This window comes from Leopardus geoffroyi, chromosome B2 (assembly GCF_018350155.1).
Source record: "Leopardus geoffroyi isolate Oge1 chromosome B2, O.geoffroyi_Oge1_pat1.0, whole genome shotgun sequence".
NCBI classification, from domain to species: domain Eukaryota; kingdom Metazoa; phylum Chordata; class Mammalia; order Carnivora; family Felidae; genus Leopardus; species Leopardus geoffroyi.
In genome coordinates, this window is record NC_059332.1 from 105,660,192 (window position 1) to 105,684,106 (window position 23,915).

The 23,915-nt window shown below is 35.6% G+C and overlaps 1 protein-coding gene across 1 annotated transcript in view; it reads left to right on the plus strand.

Moving 5' to 3' along the window:
* The window catches only part of RFX6 (regulatory factor X6), a 58,145-nt gene that overhangs the window by 23,280 nt on the left and 10,950 nt on the right, over positions 1–23,915 (plus strand). Inside the window, exons 7-13 of the mRNA XM_045499381.1 lie at positions 9,984–10,091; positions 14,467–14,544; positions 14,661–14,774; positions 17,838–17,887; positions 21,068–21,227; positions 22,133–22,277; positions 23,703–23,812. Coding sequence (XP_045355337.1) covers positions 9,984–10,091; positions 14,467–14,544; positions 14,661–14,774; positions 17,838–17,887; positions 21,068–21,227; positions 22,133–22,277; positions 23,703–23,812 — 765 coding nt within the window. The remainder of the gene's footprint in view (positions 1–9,983; positions 10,092–14,466; positions 14,545–14,660; positions 14,775–17,837; positions 17,888–21,067; positions 21,228–22,132; positions 22,278–23,702; positions 23,813–23,915) is intronic.

The following is a 23,915-nucleotide window of genomic DNA, read 5'->3' on the forward strand; positions in this document are numbered from 1 at the left end:
TACATGTCATATGTGAGTGACAGGATTAATATATATAGGTATGCTGTACAATATAGTAGCTATTGGCCACATATGGCTATTAATTACCTACAATTTTGTTTCTCTGTCACACTAGCTACATTTCAGGTCCATAATAATCATATAGAGTATTGCAGTGTAGACAGAACATTTTCAGCATCACAGAAAGTTCTGTTGGGCAGCACTATTTTAGAACATGTAAAATACTCAACTCCATGATAAAAAGACAACCCAGTAGAAATATAACATGGTATATAAACATGCAATTCATACAAGATGAAAAATAATAACTGCAAATAGTATTGGTATTCATGGCACCCCTCCTGACTGACCATAACGTGGGGTCAACAAATATTTTGGATACCATTCCTGCCAAGAAACATGTGGAAAGTGCTCAAGTTAATCAGAGAAGTTTTCATCAGGGAAATGCAAATGAAAACCATAACAAATGGTCATGTCACTATTTTTTGAATAACAGTAGTCAAAAGTCTGAAAATAAGCGTTGTCAGACATGTGGAACAAAGGAACGCTCGTGAACAAGAGAAGGGACAATCACTAGTAAAGCTGAAGGTGCACACGCCGTATGACTGTATTCCTAGAGAAACCTTCACACGGTGCGCAAGCAGGCACTCTGCGGTATTGTTTGCAATCTCAGAATGCTGGAAAACAAATGGCCATTATGATACAGTGAGAGAATAAATGTTAATATATTTATACAAGGTAATACTATACCTCTTTGGAAATGAATGAACTATAGCTACAAGAATTCAATTAGATTCATCTCAAAACCTAAAGTTGAGTGAAGAAAACGTATTGAATGTAGAAGGATATATACCGTATTTTACGAGTTTTAAAGCAATAGTATATGTTGCTTAAGAGTATTACATATGAGATAAATTTTTAGAGGTTTAAATAGGAATGATATAAACTAAATGAAGAGCATTATTTCTTGTGGGGAGGAAGGTAATAAGATTAGGAAAGGCTACAGAGACTGTTTTAATATTTCAAATTTGTAATGTCTCAATCTGGTTGGTTAGTACATGGCTGCTTATTATTCTTTATCCACCCCCTTTTTGAGCTTTAAATAGTTCATACTATACAAGAAAACAAAATGAAAATAAGAAAAGTAAAACAAAAGGACAGGAAGAGGATGGTAAGAGTAATTATCAGCTTGTGGTATGAATTTTGATTATTTTACATTTTTATTCATAAATGTAGTGATTCAAATTTCAGAAATGTCTTAGAGAATGTTTCAGAATCCTTTCATCCTCTGGAATAAAGCTAACAAAACCTACTCTCAATGCTTTGTCCTGATCAAAGAAAACCTTTCTTTTCCTGTGAATCTTCTAGTGTGCACCAAATTTTGTTTTAACTAGCTCTAGTAATGAAGTTGCCATTATTTCTTAGGGAGCCAGCCTCTTTGATTTTATACATTTCAACCAGGAAGTCTCTCTGAGCCTGAATTTCCTTCTCCTTAACATCGACCATTCATGGCCATTTAACAACTTTGTACCAAGATAAATAACAAATCCTCCCTCCTTGGTATATGCTTTGCAAATATTTACAGACTGTTATCATGCTCTCTTTTGGTCATCACTTAGCCAAACTGTGCTGCTTAAATCCTTTAATCTTTCCTCATAAATCAGACCCTCTTGCCTTCTAATCATATGGTTTCTTTTCTGCAGGTTTCTTCTTGTTTTCTTTTGGAAATAAGACTTAATAGTTTACCCAAGAGTACTGAAGTCATTGGTTGAACACCCCCCCCCCCCCCACACACACACACATACACCTCCCAGACCTCTGTAACTGGCCTATGACGGGCACCAGTTTTGGTGCAATTAAAATAGCAAACATATTAGTGTAATTAAAATGATCGTGTTTTACTTTTTTTCCCAGATTATCAATTGTTTCTTTCTTTTTGTGCTACGTGTTTTGGACTGCACATTATTTGATTTATACCAACTTTGCACACAATTGTTAACATATCCAACAAATTTAATTTTTAAAGTTTTTCCTTCGGCACTTTTGCCTCCTGTTGATTCCAAATGTTGCTGGCGTCTATTACACAAAACTACTATTTATCAAGATGAGAGTTTTAAATAAGTATTTAAATATAATAGATATACTTTGTTCCTTAATATGTGTTTCCTTAGCACTCTAACATTTAAAAAAATTTTTTCATGGTTATTTATTTTTGAGACAGAGAGAGACAGAGCATGAACGGGGGAGGGTCAGAGAGAGAGGGAGACACAGAATCCGAAGCAGGCTCCAGGCTTTGCGCTGTCAGCACAGAGCCCGACGCGGGGCTCGAACTCACGGACCGTGAGATCATGACCTGAGTTGAAGTCAGACGCCCAACCGACTGAGCCACCCAGGAGCCCTTCTAACATTCTTTTTATTTGGAAATGTATTGTTCATAACACACACATACACATTTTATTTTATTTTTTTATTAAAATTTTTTTTAATGTTTATTTATCATTGAGAGAGACAGAGTGCGAGTTGGGGAGGGGGAGAGAGAGAGGGAGACACAGAATCTGAAGCAGGCTCCAGGCTCTGAGCTGTCAGCACAAGCCCAACGCGAGTCTCGAAATCATGAACTGCGAGATCATGACCAGAGCCAAAGTCGGATGCTCAATGAACTGAGCCACCCAGGTGCACCCATGCATTTAAAAAATAACCTGAGATAAAAATTCAAGATCTACCCCACAGCTTAATGGAGAGAAGTCCTCTCTGTGCCCCCATCCCAATCACCTACCAAAAGATACTGCTGTCCAAAATTTGGTGCTAATCACTACTGTGTTTTTCCTTAAAGTTGATCACTTATGAATATATATCTAAACAATGTGGTTATGGCTACACAACAATATGAATATACTTAATACCACTGAACCATATACTTCAAAATGATGAATAATTCTATGTATTGTTTTATTACCCCATTTATTATTGCCAGTGTATTGTTCATTATGTGCCCTACATAGAATGGATTCATTTTTTTGTAGACCTTCTGGTTTCATCCAGCATTAGATTTTGTGATTGATCAATGTTGATGTATAGGTAGCTTTAATATCCTTATTTGTACTGCTGTGTAATATTCCACTGTGAAAATATCACAGTGCATTTATTTATTCCATTGTTGGTGGACTTTTTTCTTTTCTTTTCTTTTTAAATATAATTTATTGTCAAATTGGCTAACATACAGCGTGTAAAGGGTGCTCTTGGTTTGGGGGGTAGATACCCATTGTTTATCGCTTATATACAACACCCAGTGCTCATCTCAACAGGGGTGGACTTTTTTTTCTGAAAAACTAGTGTATGAACATCCTCCAGGCACACATGTGCAGAAATGGAATTCCAGGTTCTAGGATACGCTCATGTCTAACTTTACTAGTTAAGATGAGGTTGTTTTCCGAAATGGTTATATCAATTTATATCTGCCCAACCGTGTGTGAGCATTCCTTTTGTTCCACATTCTCACTGATACGTGGCATTGAATGACATTTTAGTTCTTGCCAATCCAATGGATGCAAAATGGCACCTGTGATTTTCATTTGAAAATTGCTTTTAATAACTGCATCAAAAATATAAGGTTGCATTTTTTAGGGTTTTTATTGGCCAGTTCTCTTCTTTGAAATATTTCCCTAATGATTAGCAATATTGAGTATCATTTCATGTCCTTGTTGACTAATGTATATCTTCTTCAGAGAAATGTCTGTCCACATCCTTTGTCCATTTTTGAAGCAGGTTGTTTTGTTGTTGTTAAGTTTCACAAGTTCTCCATACGTCCTGGATATTAATCCCTTATCAGATATATGATATGGGAATATCTTCTCCCACTCCATTGATTATCTTTTTACTCTGTTGGCAGTGTTCTTTGATGCACAGAAGTTTTTAATTTTTAGCAAGTCCAATTTGTCTGTTTTTGTTTTTGTTCTCATATCTAAGAAATCATTGCCAAATCTAAAGTTATGATGATTTTTCCCTATCTTCTGAGAATTGCATAGTTTAGGTCTTATGTTTTGAATATCTGATTCATTTTGAATTAATTTGTTACATGGTATTTGGTAAAGGCTTATCTTCATTCTTTCACCTGTGGATATCCAATTTTTCCAGCACCATTTGTTGAAAAGACTGCCCTTTCCCCATCGAATGCTATTGGTACCTTTGTCAAAAATCATGTGGCAGTTTTTGTGAGGGTTTACTTCTGAGTGTTCTGTTCTGTTCCACTGTATGTTTGTCTTTGTGTCAACACTACTCTCTTTTGATTATTGTAGCTTTTTAGTAAGTTTTAAAATCAGGAATTGTGACTTCTCCAACTTAGTTTTTATTTCAAGATTGTTTTTACCATTTGGGGTTCCTGAGAGTCCATATGAATTTTAGGATGGATTTTTCTATTTCTGCAAAAACAATCATTAAGATTTTGCATTGAAACTGTGGATTGTTTTGTGTACTCTTGACATCTTAACAGTAAGTTTTCCAAGTCATGAACATAGGATGTCTTTCCTTTATGCTTTAATTTCTTTGAGCATTATTTTATAATTTTCATTATATGAGTCTTGTACCTCCTTGGTTAAGTTAATTCCCATGTATTTTATTCTTTTTAATGCTATTGTAAGTAAAATTGTTTTCTTAATTCTTTTCATATTGTTCATTGTTATGAAAATACAACTGAGTTTTTCATGCTGACTGTATCCTGTTACTGTGCTAAATTCACTTATTTCTAACAGGGTTTTTTTGTGTTTGTGCAATCTCTATGGGTTCCTACATATAAGATTATATCATCTGCATACAGATAATTTTACTTCTTTCTTTCCAATTTGGATGCATTTTTGTTCTGGCTAGGACTTCCAGTACTATGTTGAAAAGAAGCAGTGAAAATGGGCATTCTTGCCTTGTTCCTGCTTTTAAGGGAAATACTTTTGGTCTTTCACTATTGAATATGATGTTTGCTGTGGGTTTTTGATGTGACTCTTATTATGTTGAGGTAAATTCCTTGTTTGTTAAGTATTATTATTGGGAAAGTGTGTCAAATTTTGTCAAATGCATCAATTGAAATAATCATGTGTTTTCCTCTCTTTATTCTGTTAAGGTGGTCTATTACACTGATTGATTTTTGCATCCAAGGAATAAATCTCACTTGGTCATGGTGTATAATCTTTCTAACATGTTGCTGAGTTCACTTTATTAGTATTTTGCTAAGGATTTATGCATGAATGTTCATAAGGTATATTGGCCTGTTTTGTTTTGTTTTTTTTTTTCCCTTGTAGTGTTTTTTTTTTATTTTTTATTTTTTTTTTCAACGTTTATTTTATTTTTGGGACAGAGAGAGACAGAGCATGAACGGGGGAGGGGCAGAGAGAGAGGGAGACACAGAATCGGAAACAGGCTCCAGGCTCTGAGCCATCAGCCCAGAGCCCGACACGGGGCTCGAACTCACGGACCGCGAGATCGTGACCTGGCTGAAGTCGGACGCTTAACCGACTGCGCCACCCAGGCGCCCCTCCCTTGTAGTGTTTTTGTCTGACTTTGGTATCAAAATAATGTTGGCCTCATAAAATGAGTTAAAAAGTGTTCCCTCCTCCTCAATTTTTGGGAAAACTTCAAGAAAGTATGGTGTTAATTCTTCTTTATATGTTTGGTACAATTCACTAGTGAAACCATAGGATCAGAGCCTTTCTTTGTCAGATTTGTGATTACTAATTCAATTTCCTTGATTATAGACTGATTCAGATACTGTATTCTCTTTCTTTGTGATTCAATCTTGGTAGAATTTGTGTTTCTAGGAATTTATCCATTTCATCTAGGTTAAACAACTTGTTGATGTACATTTGTTCATGTATTCTCTTAAAATCCTTTCTTGGTAGACTCAGGAGTTTTTCCTTTTTTTATTTTAATCATTTGAGTCTTGTCTATTCTTTCTTTTCAGTCAGTCTACCTATGAATGTGTCAATTTTGACCCTTTTAAAGAACTAACCTTTGGTTTCATTGATTTTCTTTATTGTTTGTCTGTTCTCTATTTCATTTTATCTCTGTTCTCATCTTTAGTATTTCCTTTCTTCTGCCCAACTTGGGTTTAGTTTGTTCTTTTCCTAGTTCCTGAAGTTGTTTACTTAGATTGTTGACTTGAGATTTTTTAATGTAAGCATTTATAGCCATAAATTTCCTTGGCACCACTTTCACTGCATCCTGTAATTTTGATGTAGTATGTTTCCATTTTCATTCATTTCTAAGAATTTTCTAATTTCCCTTATAATTTCTCCTTTGATCTACTGGAGTGCCTGGGTGACTCAGTCGGTGAAGTGTCTGACTCTTGATCTCAGTTCCGGTCATGATCTTACGGTTTGTGAGATTGAGCCTCGTGTCAGGCTCTGTGCTGACAGTAGAGACTGCTTGGGATTCTCACTCTCTCAAAATAAATAAACTTTCAAAAAAGAGTATGTTTAATTTCCACAAATTTGTGAATTATCCTAGTTTTCCTTCTGCTTTGATTTCTAACCTCATGCCATTTTGGCCAGATAAAATATTTTGTTTTATATCTATCTCTTTAAATCTATTGAGACTCAATTTGTGGCCTCACATATGGTGTAACCTTGAAAATGTTCTGTGTGCACTTGTGAAAAATGTGTATTCTGTTGTTAGGTAGTGAATATTTTAATTCCCTTCTCATTTGCTTTGGTGTATATTATGCAACTAATTTCTTTTTGGCTACCATGGGGATTACATTTATCATACCAAAGTTATAGCATTCTAACTTGAATTTATACCAGCTTAACTTCAATAATATACATAACATTGCTCCTTTCAAGTTTGGCCCTTACCTCTTTCAGTTATTGATGTTACAGAATTACATCTTTATAAATTGTGTGTCCAAAATACATATACTAATATTTGTTTTTTAATAATGCATTAGTCTTTAAATCATGTAGAAAAGAAAATGTGGAATTACAAACCAAAGTTACAATAATACTAGCTTTTAGACTAATTGTTTTTTTTCTAAAAGAGACATAGTGGTCTCTTAAATCATGTAGAAAACAGAGAGTGGAGTTACAGCTACTGCTATAATAATACCAGGTTTTATAATTGCCCATGTGTTTACCTTTATTGGGATCATTATTTCTTCATATGACTCCAGGTTATTGTCTAGTGTCCTTTCATTTTAACCCACAAGACCGTCTTTAATATTTCTTGCAAAACAGGTCAAATAGTAATGAACTTGCTATTTACTATTAAGTATGATATTTGCTGTGGATTTTTGATAGATTATTTTCATATTTTTTATTTTTTGATATTTTGATAGATTATTGAATGATTAGGGAATTTTTTTTCTGTTTCTAGCATAGACAGAGAGGGAGAAAGAGAAGTGAATGGTGGCTGGATTTTTTTTTTTAATGTTTTTATTTATTTTTGAGACAGAGAGAGACAGAGCATGAGCAGGGGAGGGGCAGAGAGGAGACAGAGAATCCAAAGCAGGCTCCAGGCTCTGAGCTGTCAGCACAGAGCCGGACGGGGGGCTTAAACTCACGGACTGTGAGATCATGACCTGAGCTGAAGTCGGACGCTTAACCGACTCAGCCACCCAGGTGCCCCAATGGTGGCTGGATTTTTAACAAATACTTTTTTTGGATCAATTGAGATGATTACATATGGTATTCTACCCCCCACCCCGCCTTTTCTTCTGTCAATGTAGTGTGTTTAAGCTTGACTTGGTTATTATCATTCTTATTGACTGTTGGATTTGGTTTGCAAGTATTTTATTTGGTACTGTTTCAAGTATGATAATAACCAGTATTGGCCTATGATTTTTCTTTCTTTTTCTGTCCTTGTCCAGTTTTGGCATAAAAGTTTTCAAATGACTTGGAAAGAGGTTCTTTTCCACTGTCTGAAAAAAAAATCTTTTAAGTTTGAAATATCTGCTTTCTGAATGCTTGATAAAATTCACCTATTAAATCTTCTGAGCCTGTTTTTTTTTCCCTTTGTGGAAAGATTTTTGATTATTAATTATATTTGTCAATGGAAATAAGACTATTCTCATATACCTAACTTAGATTTAATACAACACATGTATTGCCATTGTTTGGTTTCTGTTTCTCTATCTCTCTTTTCCAATCTCACCGAATTACATTTTGGGATGAATAAACATGATTTTCCACCCATGAGAAAAGGCATAAGAAAACAATGTAAACTTTCCTAAAATTAGAATTTAAGTGCATTTTTGTTATGTTTATCTATCAAATGTTAGTTTCATATTCTTTGCCAATTACTTTTTCCTCCTTTTAAGATTAAATTCTTTACTTCTCACATCCTATTATTTTCCCAATTTATTGACAATGCCACTCTTTGACTGTACAATGATGATTCATGCTCATAAATGACAAATCCAAGCATCAAAAATATTTGAAATATATCTTAAATTCTTAAGACTGATTAAATAGAGTGGATTGGGATTAACTGTGCTAATATATCAGTTCATGATAGTTAATCATTTATATAGTAGTTCTTTATTAATTTCTTAAGAATTAGGGGCGCCTGCGTGGCTCAGTCAGTTAAGTGTCCAACTCTTGGTTTTGGCTCAGGTCATGATCTCATGGTTCATGAGTTCAAGCCCTGCATAGGGCTCTGTACTAACAGCACGGAGCCTGCTCGGCATTCTCTCTCTCCCCCTCTCTCTCTACCCTTCCCCTGTTCCCTTGCGCTCTCTCTCAAAATAAATAAATAAACTTAAAAAAATTTTTTTAAATCCTTAAGAATTATTTAATCAGAATAATTCTTTTCTATCCATACTTGAAAATAAAGCATAACAAGGGTGAAAACTAAAACCTAATCTGAAAGAAATAGATTTCTACTGCACTTTTAATAAAAAATTTTTGAAAGCTTATATCAAATCCGTCAATGAGAAATCAATGTTCTTAAAATACCTGCTTTGAGGACTGAAAGTCCTCCCAACTTCTTAGTGATTTAACATGTAAGTCTGTAATAGTCTACAAATGTTGGGAATGATAATACAGGGTAGGAACTTAACCTGTATAAGCAATAAATATTCAATATGACAGAGACAAACAAAGAAATACAAAAGCTATAGAAGAAAATATAGGAAAAGTATGGGAAAGAATGAAATTTTGTCCTTGCCAGGAATACTTTCCTTCCTATTCTATAGTCACAATTTCATTCTTTGCCTAAACTCTTTATTACGATCCAGTTTGCTAAAACTTTGTTTGAGGGGCAGGAACAATTAGTTATGACCTGGGAGACGGGTTTGCTGAGGCTCTGGTTCCATCACAAATATGCATTCTCTCTTTCTGTGTGGATTTTTTGTAGGTACATCAACCCTGTGGCATTATATATTATTTGTTTTTTTTCACTTTTTCTAATTTTTGAAGACTACTAGAAGTGTGCTATTCTCCAAGGATCAAAAGAAGAACACATATGTAAATTCAGGGTGGGGTAAGGTTGAGATGAGAAAGTCCAGAGTACCAATTTGGGAATGAGAAGACTTAAGCTCCACTCCCAAGCTATCACTAATTATTTCTGAAACTAAACAAATTAGTTAACTTCTTATCATCTTGTTTACACAATCCATAAATGGATTTGGCAATTCTTGATCCTCGTATAGTTCAAATTCAACAGTTCTAAAAGTAGGTCTTTCAAAACTTATGCCATTAACAAATGTGAACTAAAATTAAATTTCTAAAAGTTGTATAAACTGACAAATGTTCAAAACTAAAATCCAAAATAATAGGGAAAATATCCTGACTATGAAATTATTTATGATTTGGAAACGATTCTGCTGACAGCTCTTCTTTGTTCAATTGAATGATCTGAACAGTTTACCAAAATCTCTTAATTTGTCATCGTTTGCAGGATGAAGAAGAATGATATTTTATGGGTTTCTATTTTATTAGAATGGTATTTCAGAGCCAAATAGTTGATAATGATTTATTTCTTTTCATTTTTCTAAATTATAGGGTGGCTTCACTCGTAAATACTCACTAAGTTCAAAAACTGGAACACTTCTTCCAGAATTCCCCAGTGCTCAACACCTTGTGTACCAGGGATGCATTTCTAAAGACAAGGTATCAATTAAAGATACTTCTTTATTGATTTTCTGATATGTTGGTTCCCTATCGCCATTTGCTGGGAATCTCATGGCATTTGCAGGAAGCAGTCAGAAATCTGCATAATCAAACATAATTGACTGATTTATAGGAGGGACAAATGTTTACTAACATTGATTAAACACTTTCCAATTAATTATTTACCATCTCCATGATAGTATGTAGTCATAAGTTGGCAAAATAAACCTCAAAATACTAAAGATTATTTTTTATCTAAAACTCAATTATCAAGGAAGAAAATATGAGAATGTGTCTCTCACATGCAGTTTAATTATAAGCTTTATGTTTTTGATTAGCTTCATATAATTTCAGCAGTCATCAGGCACTTGTCTAGGACAATTTGTTCCTAGCACTGAGGGGGCAATATCTAGATGAATGGCAAGGACTATACTAGAAGTTGACAAAGCTTCCTTTCCATTCTAAAACTCTGTGTTCCATTATAGCTGCAATTTTTTTGAAAGTTAAGGAAGAAACAGTTTCATAGGATTCAGTTTATAAATAATACTTAATGTGACTTTTCAATGCTTATATAGTAAAATCTAAGAGTAAATCCTCCTCTATTTCTGAACTTTTAAAGTCATTTGCTGAGTTCCTACTGGCTGACTAACGGCAGCATCCATTGTTAAATCAGGGCATAATGATTTCTGCATTTTTCTTCAACCAAAGTTCATTTCTTATTAACATTTAAGGAAAATATCTTTTGTTTTAATTTTTTTAACATTTATTTATTTTTGAGAGAGAGAGACACACACACAGTGTGAGCTGGGGGAGGAGGTGGGCAGAGAGAGAGGGAGACCCAGAATGTGAAGCAGACTCCAGGCTCTGAGCTGTCAGCACAGAACCCAACGTGGGATTCGAAATCATGAGCAGTGAGATCATGACCCGAGCTGAAGTCAGATGCTCAACTGACTGAGCCACCTGGGCGCCCCAAGGAAAATATCTTTAACAGTATGTTAAGTCAGTTCGTATTCTTGAGGTGCAAAGACAGAGGAATGTGATTAACTAATGTCCAGCTGACTTAGTAGTGGGTTTGTGTAGAAACTGGAAATAAAAATAATGCATTGATAAAAAGATCTATTGACAGATAAGTAGAATTGCACAGTCACTTCCAGGATTTATTCTGATGACCTACTATTCCTGTTAAGAATAGGCAAAATATTGAAGATAATTCTCAGATGCTGATTCCAAGCAAGTCCCCTGAAGTATGTCCACTTTCTACCATTCTCCTCTCCCATCGTATTTCTTGAGATTATCACATCATTTTTTTTTAATCTTGTAAGGTGTGATATTATAACTTTAGACTTAGATGCCTCATGTGGCAGTCTGTGGAGAAACCTGTGGAAATCAGTGGGACTCCAGGGAACATGGTTCTTTGGAGGAGAGTATTGTTGGGTCCCTTTGTGGAAAGAATTGCTTACATGTAAGCATATCATGAAGATGTTTGCTGTGTAAGTAAATATACCTGGTGAAAGAGAGGGGAATGGAGAGGGCAACAAAGAAAAAAAAAAAAGAAATGAGGGCATGTTTCAATAGTTAATTTCAATTTCTCTGCTATCCTCCAAGGAATTCCTTACCTGTCAACTTGAAACCCTGGTCTGTAGATCATTTCTCACTCAGGTATCAGGATGCTTAAATAACCCCCTGGTTTCTAAGTTCATTCCCAGCGGTCCGCATCATGAGCACTAGGGACTAACATCCTCTTTGTCCCTTGAAAACAGTTGGATGCTGCTTTTCACCTTCTTAGCCAGTATCCCAGTTCCCCAAGTAACTTGTCAGTTTCTAGAAAGAAGGGTGGGGCTGAAGCTAAGCACTTTAAGCACCTGCTTTCTTGAGACAGAAAGGATAGGACTTCCCCGTGAAAAGTTGATCCCAGTGAGGTGGGGGTTGGCCAAAGCTGAGGGACCACTTTCTGCCTCATCATGGTGTCACTCAAGGCAGTTACCACCCTCACCACATACTAACTTTACTGGAGATAAGCCTTGCCTCTGCTCCTGCCCTCTATAAGGTGGTGTGTTATTCTCAGAAAACTAAGCAAAATTATGTTTGTAAGTAATGCAATGCTACAATAAAAATTTACATAGTCCAAAGTCTATGTGAATATTAAATGAGCAAATGTAGTATCAATAGTAAGATTAAAAACTTTAACTGATTTGTGTAGAAAAGAATACATTTGAACACATAAGTGGAAATACTTGTGAAGAAAGAAGCTTATTTATATTTTAGGGATCAAAGCTTATTTATATTTCAGGGATCAAAGGGTTAATTTTTTTCAATATATGAAATTTATTGTCAAATTGGTTTCCATACAACACCCAGTGTTCATCCCAAAAGGTGCCCTCCTCAATACCCATCACGCACGCTCCCCTCCCTCCCTCCCCCCATCAACCCTCAGTTTGTTCTCAGTTTTTAACAGTCTCTTATGCTTTGGCTCTCTCCCACTCTAACCTCTTTTTTTTTTTTTTCCTTCCCCTCCCCCATGGGTTTCTGTTAAGTTTCTCAGGATCCACATAAGAGTGAAAACATATGGTATCTGTCTTTCTCTGTATGGCTTATTTCACTTAGCATCACACTCTCCAGTTCCATCCACGTTGCTACAAAGGGCCATATTTCATTCTTTCTCAATGCCACGTAGTACTCCATTGTGTATATAAACCACAATTTCTTTATCCATTCATCAGTTGATGGACATTTAGGCTCTTTCCACAATTTGGCTATTGTTGAGAGTGCTGCTATAAACATTGGGGTACAAGTGCCCCTATGCATCAGTACTCCTGTATCCCTTGGGTAAATTCCTAGCAGTGCTACTGCTGGGTCATAGGGTAGGTCTATTTTTAATTTTTTGAGGAACCTCCACACTGTTTTTCAAAGGGTTAATTTTTGACAACAGTTGTGAATTCCTTTCTGTATTTCATACTGTCCTTATCCTTATTTTTAAAAATATGTCCTGGAAACCTATTTAAAAATGTAATATCATTGACTAAAATATGGACCATGTCTCAATTGCATTAATGGTGACATATTCTGCTAGAGGTGTCCTGTAGTCAGCATACTCCTTACAGGGATATTGGTAATTTGCATGTCATCATTTTACAGCTTTGAGCTAAATAACAAAGATGTGTGCTGTCACTAGGCTGTAGGGATAAATATTGGAGACTGGAGGGTTACAGTGGGACACCCCCATTGCCATCACCACCCTAGATACTGTTGGGATAAAAGTAAATCTAATGGTCAGTCTCTCAGCATGTATTATGGGTTATTCCAACCACTTTGCATGTGTTCGTTTGTTTAGTCCTCATAACAACCCTATTAGAAATGTACTGTTATTATCATCTCTATTTGCCAAATGAGAAATTTAAAACACACAAATGTTAAGTAGCTTGCTCGACATCATACAGCTAGTAAGTGGCAGGTTAGAGCTAGTATTCAAATCCAGGTAAAAACTCACACCTGTAACCTCTAAGCCATGTTCTTGTTCACACAGACTACACAACCAGTAACAGGTAGTGATATTTCTAGCTTGTAAAATAAGGATATTTGACTATTATTAATCTATTAAAATATTATCTAGTTCTAATCCATTACAGATTTTAGAATACGTTTAACATGTTTTAACTATGCAATCCAAATATCTGTGGTAACATGGAAGCAGAGACTTTTCAGAATGGGCATTAACTATTCAAATATTTTTTGGGTAAATTTATGAGGCATTCGATATTACTAATTTTGAGTAATATTTAGTGAGATCTTACTGTGTACCAGGCACTCTTCTATCTGCCTGATATTTTATTTAATCTTTTTAATACCATGTGGGTAATATGTTATTACTATCCTACTTAAAGAGAAAAAGCTTAGGGTTCAGAGACAAAACAACCTGTGCAAAGTAGTGCAGTTGAACTGGGCACTCAGTTTAACCAATTCCAGACCCCAAACTGGAAACCGCCATGCCACACTGCCCACCACCCACTTAATAAAACGCTGCGTGGACACTTGAGGTATTTTACCATTTCGTGTGTATTTCTGCAGTCAGAGGTAATTCTCTTCTTAGGTAGAAAAACACAATGTTGCTTTGGCCCAAAGCTCCTTGCTCAATCAGCTTTTCATTGTTCCTATGATACTATACGGTAATTGTCTATTTGCTTGCCTTTCTCCCTTCACAAGGCATTAAGTTCCTGGAAATAAGAACTGTACGTTTGTTTTTGATTCCTTGACATTGAGCACAATGCCTGGTCCATAATAGGAGCTTAAAAAATGCATGCTGGACAAACGAATGCATAAACAAATGAAGGCAGTATTGAAAGGATTCTTTGGTTAAGCGTTTTCTTCCTTGAAATAGGTTGATACCCTCATAATGATGTATAAAACTCACTGCCAGTGCATCCTGGACAATGCAATTAATGGAAACTTTGAAGAGGTAAGGACGACAAAGAATGCTTTGCTGATCATATTGTGTATACTTTCTTGTCTTGTTCTTTATGAGTTCATGTTAAGGAAGAATCTTAATGTTTATACTTTTTGCTTTATAACTAGATCCAGCATTTCTTATTACACTTTTGGCAAGGAATGCCTGATCATCTTCTTCCCCTGCTTGAAAACCCTGTTATCATTGACATTTTCTGTGTTTGTGACTCAATTCTTTATAAGGTAAGCTCTTTGGGGTGTCTTAAACACAAACCGCATGTTTCCTTTATAAGTATTCTATCTAAATTTTTGCATTGTATGTTCAATAAATTTTTTATTTCTGGCTGGAGAGACAGTATTATTTTTTTCTGATGAGAAACCAGTATTTAATAGTGCATGTGTTATGGTTAAATTTACATTGAAATAAAATCAATCTGTTTACAGTTAATGATTCAAAATATGACATACTCACTAATACATTAAATTTTGTTAATTTTTATTACCTGTTTAAGGTGTTTTCAGAGTGAATGATATGATGGCTTTTTTACTGTCAGTGTTTCTGGGGGAAGAGCAGAGTTAAACACTCTTATGGGATTAACAACTTAAAAATATTGGAAATCTCTAGGTTTAATGTATTAATGTTCATTTCTGTTCTAAAACCAAATAAGAGTATTCAGATGTCTACAGAAAGATCATGAAGACATTACAAACAAAGATGAACTGGTTGGCCTTCTAGCCAAACATTTATCTGGGAAGAGGGAGAATCTAATTCCCTGACAGTCAGTTCCTTAGTTAGAGCAACAGCAAGGTCGAGGCTGAGGGAGAAAACTGTGTTGCAATCTGGGTACTTTAAAGTGAGTTTGTCTGCACTTACCTGTTCAATTGTCAGAAGGAAAACAAAACCTTTCCTTTTAAAACATAATCTGAGTTTGCAAGAAAACCCAAACTAGAACCCTGTTAAGCATTTAGAAAATAAAATCCTCCTAAATTGGTTGCTACTATTAGGTTCTCAGCAGAAGCTACATGAACTCAGACCGGAAGCAACTTTGCACACCAAGAACTGGTAGGTAGTCTTGAGCCAGAATGGCAGAGCCCATATTTTCATCCTCTGTTAAGTTCTCCCTATCACAGGATAAGAGGATGGAGCAAGTGCAGTATATTCTCTGCCTTTAGTTCAAGTTCACATTGAAGAGGGACAAAGGAGAGTGAGGATTGTCTCATTTTTCTGGGTTGCATACGAGTATCATTATTTAGAAGGAAAAGGTTTAGTTTGCAGTAACTGATTGCAATGTTTAAGACTTGAAGAAGTAAGCAGAAAAGGGAAATAAGGTGGCTCCAAGAGAGGGTATAAGAAAAGCCCCCGGGTCTCATGCATACACATTTACCACCATCAAAGTAAAGCTCTTTGGAACACCATTCAGTACCTCCAAGAAATACTCTTTTAAAAAATTTTTTCTTTTACATTTATTTATTTTTGAGAGACAGAGAGAGACAGAGTGTGAGCAGGGGAGGGGCAGAGAAAGAGGGAGACACAGAATCAGAAGCAGGCTCCAGGCCCCAAGCTGTCAGCACAGAGCCCGACGTGGGGCTTGAACCCACAAACTGTTGAGATCATGACCTGAGCCGAAGTTGGTCACTTAACCGACTGAGCCACCCAGGTGCCCCAAGAAATATTCTTAAAGCATATTCTTTCTTTCTTCTTTACAAAGGAGACACAGTAAAGCATTGTAAATAGAGCAATTTACAATTCTCATTGCAGAATGAGTTTCTGGAAGATCTTCATTCCTCTCAGGAGAGTGGTCAACTTTTAGTCCATAAAACAGTACATGATTACCAAGTCCAATTCTCGGTAACTAACATACTGGGCATATACAATACTGTCTTATACACATGGAATACATGTACATTTTTCTGGTAGGCTACATAGGCCTTTGAAGATTAGGGTTTACCCACATTTTGAAATATCTTCTCCTCTTGGTCCTTTTCCTCAGGCTGGACCACTCAGTTTATCAATCAGCTTATGGATCTGCATTGCTCATATCCTATTTTGTCCCCTCTTTCTTTATTCTAGTTTTTCTTGAGCTGGGATCAGTCGACACTCTCTAAATTCTTCTTTCTACTAATTCTCAGGTCCTGCCCACCTCATCCATGTTTAGGGCTCAGTCTAGCCCTTTCTTTCAGTATTCTTTTCTTTTTAATTTTTAATTTAAATTCAAGGTAGTTAACATACATTGTAGTATTGGTTTCAGGAGTAGAACCCAGTGATTCATCACTTACATAGAACACCCAGTGCTCATCCCAACAAGTGCCCTTCTTAATGCCTATCACCCATTTAGCCCATCTCCCCCATCCACCACCCCTCCAGCAACCCTCAGTTTGTTCTCCATATTTAAGAGTCTCTTATGGTTTGCCTCCCTCTCTGTTTTTATCTTATTTTTCCTTCCCTTCTCCTATGTTCATCTCTTGTGGTTCTTAAATTCCACATATGAGTGAAATCATATGGTATTTGTCTTTTTCTGACTGACTTACTTTGCTTAGCAGAATACACTCTAGTTCCATCCATGTCATTGCAAATGGCAAGATTCCATTTTTTTTGATCACTGAGTAATACTCCACTGTATATAGATATATATCACATCTTCTTTATCCAGTCATCAGTCAATGGACATTTGGGCTCTTTCCATAATTTGGCTATTGTTGATAGTGCTGCTATAAACATTGGGGTGCATGTGCCCCTTCAAATCAGCATTTTTGTATCCTTTGGATAAATACCCAGTAGTGTGATTGCTGGGTCATAGGGTAGTTCTATTGTTAACTTTCTGAGGAGCCTCCATACTGTTTTCCAGAGTGGCTGCACAGTTTGCATTCCCATCAGCAGTGCAGAAATGTTCCTCTTTGCCCACATCCCTGCCAACATCTTTTGTTTCCTAAGTTGTTAACTTTAGCCATTCTGACACGTGTGAAGTGGTATCTCATTGTGGTTTTGACTTGTATTTCTCTGATGATGAGTGATGTTGACCATCTTTTCATTATTCTTTGTGTTCTGATAATTAACTCTCTGGACCCAGGATATTAGTGTTCCTAGGCTAACCTAGGATTGTAATGTTTCTAGATCCCCACCCCTCACCTTTCTTACACATGCACCTCACACATACATTCATTTTAGAGATAAAAGTATAACTTCCAGAAATGAGTTAGCATATTATTCTCTAGAAAGCTAGGAATGAAAAGTAATTGACAAATAAGTGTCTTTCTACAAAAATACTAAGTAAGGATTTATGTTAATTCTCTTTTGCTGTGATTAAGGTTCTTACAGATGTACTCATTCCTGCAACAATGCAAGAAATGCCTGAAAGGTAGGTTCAGTCAATAAAATGTGGTAGTTTCTTAATGTAGAATTTAACCCTATCCATTATATTAAAGGAAAACATTAAATAACAATTCGTTTGTTTATAAAGATTACTTTGCCGCTCCTGTCCCTTTGTATTAGTTAGAAGATGTGCCTCAATCCTTATACTCAAACTTCACTGAGCAAAATTGATAGAATAATCTTGAAATCCTTTTAATATGAGAGATGTCCAAGTGAAAAATAAATATTTAAGTGTACTGACCTTTGAAATACTGAGAAGTTCTTTAATAGAAACTGGCTACAGGAAAATAAATGGGGATAATTGATGGAAAATAAACCACAATAATAAAAATTATAAGAAAAATTATTTTATCTTTGTTATTAAAGATTACTTATTAACATTATTATTTATTATTATTGGCCTTAACTGCAAAAACATAAAGTGGCATAATGGAATTACCATCTTCTTTTAACAAAGGAATAAGATCTTAAATAGACTGTATTCCCCATCCTGGGAACATTATACCTTTTGATCCCTTTCATCCATATTGCCCCACCAGGACCCGCATCCCCTCTGGTAACTGATGACAGATGGTAACTGGACTATGGTGGTGATGAGCTCACAATGTACACAAATGTCAAATCACTATGTTGTACACATGGAACTAATATAATGTTGTTTGTCGATTATACTTCAATAAAAAAAAATCTGAAATTGAAATGGTACCTGAAGATTTTTCACAAAAACTTTCTGATGTGTGAACAATAAAAACTCAAAAATAAAAACGAAAATTTTTCTTTGTAAATAAAGTCTAATGAAAAAATGAAATTTATTTTAGTATTTGAGGCACAAAAACACGTAGGATGGACATAGTTGATGCTCAATAAATACATGATGATTGACAAAACAAAGTTTATTTTTGATTTACTTTTTCCTGTAGATCATTTTATTTATTTATATAATAGTATTGTCCAGACCAATAGTTTCTTTTAATTATCAATATGTAATCTTTAAACATCTAATCTGATCTCTGAATTAAGTACACTTAACATTTCTGTGTCACAACAGAATGGCTGTGCTTACTTAGCGGCAGGCATTATTAGTTAATAGTAATAATAGCTGACCTTTATTAACTACAACATGGGCTTTGAGACTACATAAATTATTTTACTTAATTTTACAACTGCCTGAAGCAGACTATTTATGTATTTATCTCTTAAATATGCAAGTAGTTCATTGTAGAAAATGAAGAACATGCATAAATGCATTAAAAAATACTCCTGATCTCTCCACATTAATGTCTTATGTTATTATCCCATAGACTGTTTTTTTCTAAGAATACCTGTAAATATACACATTTAAAAAATGGAACCATAGTATACATACTGTAATTGCAGTATATAGTGAAAATCTTTCATATCAACAAATATGGATCAACATTATTTTTTAAATTTTTCTTTTTTTCAATTCTTTTTTTCTTTCTTTCTTTCTTTCTTTCTTTCTTTCTTTCTTTCTTTCTTTCTTCTTATTTCTTTCTTTCTTAGAGAGAGAGAGAGAGCAGGGCGCCTGTGGCTCAGTCAGTTAAGCATCAGCTTTGGTTCAGGTCATGATCTCACAGTCTGAGTTCAAGCCCCACGTCAGGCTCTGTGCTGACAGCTGGGAGCCTGGAGCCTGCTTTGGATTCTGTGTCTCCCTCTCTCTCTGCCCCTCCCACACTCACACTCTGTCTCTCTTTCTCAAGTAAAATAAAAAACAAAAAACAAAAAACAAAAAACATGAGAGAGAGAGAGAGAGAGATTGAGTGTGAGCAGGGGAGGGGCAGAAGGAGTAGGAGAGAGAGCATCTTAGGCAGGCTCCATGCCCAGCACAGAGCCCGGTGCTGGGCTTGATCTCCTAACTGCAAGATCCTGACCTCAGCCGAAATCAGGAGTTGGACGCTTAACCAACTGAGCCACCCAGGCACCTCTCAACATTTTCTTTTTATTTATTTATTTATTTTTAAAAATTTTTTTTTTCAACGTTTATTTATTTTGGGGACAGAGAGAGACAGAGCATGAACGGGGGAGGGGCAGAGAGAGAGGGAGACACAGAATCGGAAACAGGCTCCAGGCTCTGAGCTATCAGCCCAGAGCCCGACGCGGGGCTCGAACTCACGGACCGCGAGATCGTGACCTGGCTGAAGTCGGACGCTTAACCGACTGCGCCACCCAGGCGCCCCAACATTTTCTTTTTAAATGGCTGCATAGCATCTGAAAAATACTATACTTCATTTAACCAATTTCTTATCATTGAACAGTGGATTTTTAAAAAAAAACACAACTTGTTAGACTATTCCCCAGTAGCTGTTACAATCCCAAATCCACAAATGAGGAACCTGGCAGCAGAAAGAAGTTAATTTATTTGCCTAAAGTAAGTTAACTAGTTAAAAAACAGAGTCAGGATTTTAATTGAGCATCTGTTTAACTCCATTTTCTATTCTTTTTCCTGGATTATGTCACTGCTTGCCAATATGTAGCACCATCCCAAATATAAATTTAGATCTTTTTTGTTGAGGTAGAATGTGTAGATTATTGACTGATTTTTAAATTTTTGTGTTTCTGTGTGAATGTTTGTGCACACACACAACCAACATTTGCAAGTTTCTATATAGGGTTCTATAGTACATTTTTGATCCTGTATCCCACTATCCCACAGTCATATTTGGATTATAAAAATATATTACTAGACACTAATAGTAAGTACCTGAAATGACATTATGATCCCTATGCAGTATCTCTCAAGAAGTCAAGATATGCAAAATCAAGTGCATACTTACATTTACCCAGAAATATTTTATCAAAAATGACTGAACCATGAGTTAATATTAACAATAAGGGATTATTTATTGATTACTCTCTGCATGCCATATTTGACCAGAGAAATCTCCATGAGTTATTTTATGTAGTCCTAATAATAATCCTGTGACATAGATACTAATCGTGTTCCCATTCAATAGATGAAGCCAGAACTTGAGGACATTGAGTATTTTGACCAAGGTGATAAATGGCAGACCTAGGCTGAATCCATCAGACTTCAAAGTCATGTTCTTGGAGTCACAGAATAATAGCATACCTCCATTAAACTACATTTATTTAATGCATTTTGAACAATTTAGCATTTAATACATAAGTCTTTTTGTGTGTGTAGCTTATTAGCAGATATAAGAAATTTTGCTAAAAATTGGGAACAGTGGGTTGTTTCATCTTTGGAAAACTTGCCAGAAGCTCTAACTGACAAGAAGATACCTATCGTGCGAAGATTTGTATCTTCTCTGAAACGGCAAACATCTTTCTTACACCTTGCTCAGGTATGTTGGTATTTGAGTCACCAGATTAAAAAAAAAAAAAAACCTCTGGTAGCAAAGAGCAAGGAATTTTCAGAGATTGAAGACTAAGTAGACAGTTAAATGTAATGTGAGACCCCAGAGTGAATGCTAGAATAGAAAAAGGACATTAGTGGGAAAACTGATGGAAATTTGAATTATGTCTGTAGTCTATCTACCAGTGTTATACCAATGTTAATTTCCTGATTTGAGCAATAAACAATGGTTAGATAAGGTGATAACAATAGGAGAAGGGGGATAGGGAGAATATGGAAATATTCTGCACTATCTTTCCTCCTTTTCTGTAAATTTAATATATTTCAAAATAAAAAGTAAAAAAATACAAAATTTCTGAGCGCAATGTAAAATGCAAAGTAGTTCTTTGCATTATGAATCCAGTTAATAAAAATTAAGGTTGTGGGGAATGAGCCCATGTAATATTTGATGTGAAACCCACAAACAACACATTTTAAACTACTAATTTGCATCTCTTAAATAGGAAGAAAAAAAGTAATTCTTAAATTAGGATTACAGGTTTGTATATTGTTAAAAAATATATTTCCCCTCCTCTCAAATGATTGTTTGCTTTGTGGAAGTTTTTAGCCCCCTAAGTAATAAAAGACTTGATTGGGCTAGTTCCAGATAAGAAGCGTAACATTGTAAAATCCTTCTTGTATGACCGTGAATTAAAAAATTCATTTTCTAGTTCCAAAAATAGTTTTTAAAGCTTTAACAGAGATGATCATGAGTCTCAGCTATTGCTTTTAGTTTTAAAATAAAACATTTGTGATACTTTTGTCTCAAGGAACTATTTCTCCAGAAGCCAAAAATTTTCTTTAGATAGACTCTTGATAATATAGTTTAGTGTCTTTTTTACTATCTTTATGCAGATTGCCAGACCAGCTCTCTTCGACCAGCATGTTGTGAATTCTATGGTATCTGATATTGAAAAGGTTGACTTGAATAGTATTGGATCGCAGGCCCTTCTCACCATTTCTGGCAGCACAGACACTGAATCAGATATCTACACTGAACGTAAGTCTTCTTCCTGTTTAGAGCTGGGTCTGTCAACTCCTTGGCACAAGTGACATCTTGGTTTCGGCTCAGGTCATGATCACCTGGTTCGTGAGTTTGAGCCCCACATCAGGCTCTGTGCTGACAGTGTGGAGCCTACTTGGGATTGTCTCTCTCCCTCTTTTTCTGTCTCTCTATACCTCTCTCTCTCTCTCTCTCTCTCTGTGTGTCTGTCTCTAATAAACAAACATTAAAAAAAATTTTTTTAGGGGCGCCTGGGTGGCGCAGTCGGTTAAGCGTCCGACTTCAGCCAGGTCACGATCTCGCGGCCCGTGAGTTCGAGCCCCGCGTCAGGCTCTGGGCTGATGGCTCAGAGCCTGGAGCCTGTTTCCGATTCTGTGTCTCCCTCTCTCTCTGCCCCTCCCCCGTTCATGCTCTGTCTCTCTCTGTCCCAAAAATAAATAAACGTTGAAAAAAAAAATTTTTTTTAAAGAAATAACCAAAAAAGTAAAAAATAAACGAAAGAAAAAAAGAAATAACTTGGCAATAATGAACATGTTTTTGAGTGTTGTGAGCTCTCTTCCAACTTTATATGCATACACATTTCCGTGTGTTTTACACTCTTAGCATCATATGGTATATGATGCATATCAAAATGATGTCTCAATATAATACTGTTTTTCAAAGCAGAAATTACCTGCGCAGGTTTGGACAATCTGACAGAGTTAGCAAGCTAATATGTGTGACTAGACTACCAGGTTCTATTTTCAAGGGACAGCAATCCACTATTTCCCCATCCTCTCTCTCCAAAAAGACAAAGTGTAGCCTCCGATAGGCTGTTGCACAAGTGATAGGCTGCTCTCTGGGGTGGTCCAACATCAGTCCTGCTTTCTGTTTCCTAGTATAAAATTGTATTACCTTTTGGGGTTCAGTAAACTTCAAACTCTTTAATAAACAGTAGTTCTAAATGGCCCCTTTAACTTTTATAAGATGAAAGATTATTCATGTAGGTGGCTCAGTTCCACAGTGCAGAATTTAATTTTGGCTAAAGATAAAAGTAGTTCAGAAAGCAGGAAATCAACAAGTTTAGCTTATTTCATTCATCAGCTTTCAATGAAGCTGTTGCATTTAATGAAAGCTTTGGACTCGGAATGAATAATCAACTATACTGACAACTTACTCTTCCCCAGTATATACATGCTTATATAATACATAAGCCTATATTTCAATATGTGCCAAAATACATACACTTATTATTAAAATGTTGAAGAGTAAAAACTAAGGATTTTTTGTTCCTTGTTCTCAGGATATGAAATAATTTCTTTAACACATTTAATTTATTCTGTCTTTCCCTTTTATGCTACAAAATTCTTAAATGATTCCTAGTTTTAGGTTTTCTCTTGAGTTCAAAGTAGAGTAATATTCTGCTTTCTTTTTTCATTTTAGATGATTCTATCACAGTGTTCCAAGAACTGAAAGATCTTCTTAAGAAGAATGCCACCGTGGAGGCTTTTATTGAATGGTTGGATACTGTGGTAGAGCAGAGAGTTATTAAGGTATTTTTCAATGACAGATTCAGAAAATAAAATTTTTCTTAGTAGTAAATGCTAAACTGGTAATTCCTTGAATGGTGGGGGAGGGGTGATAGTCTGTGTGTAA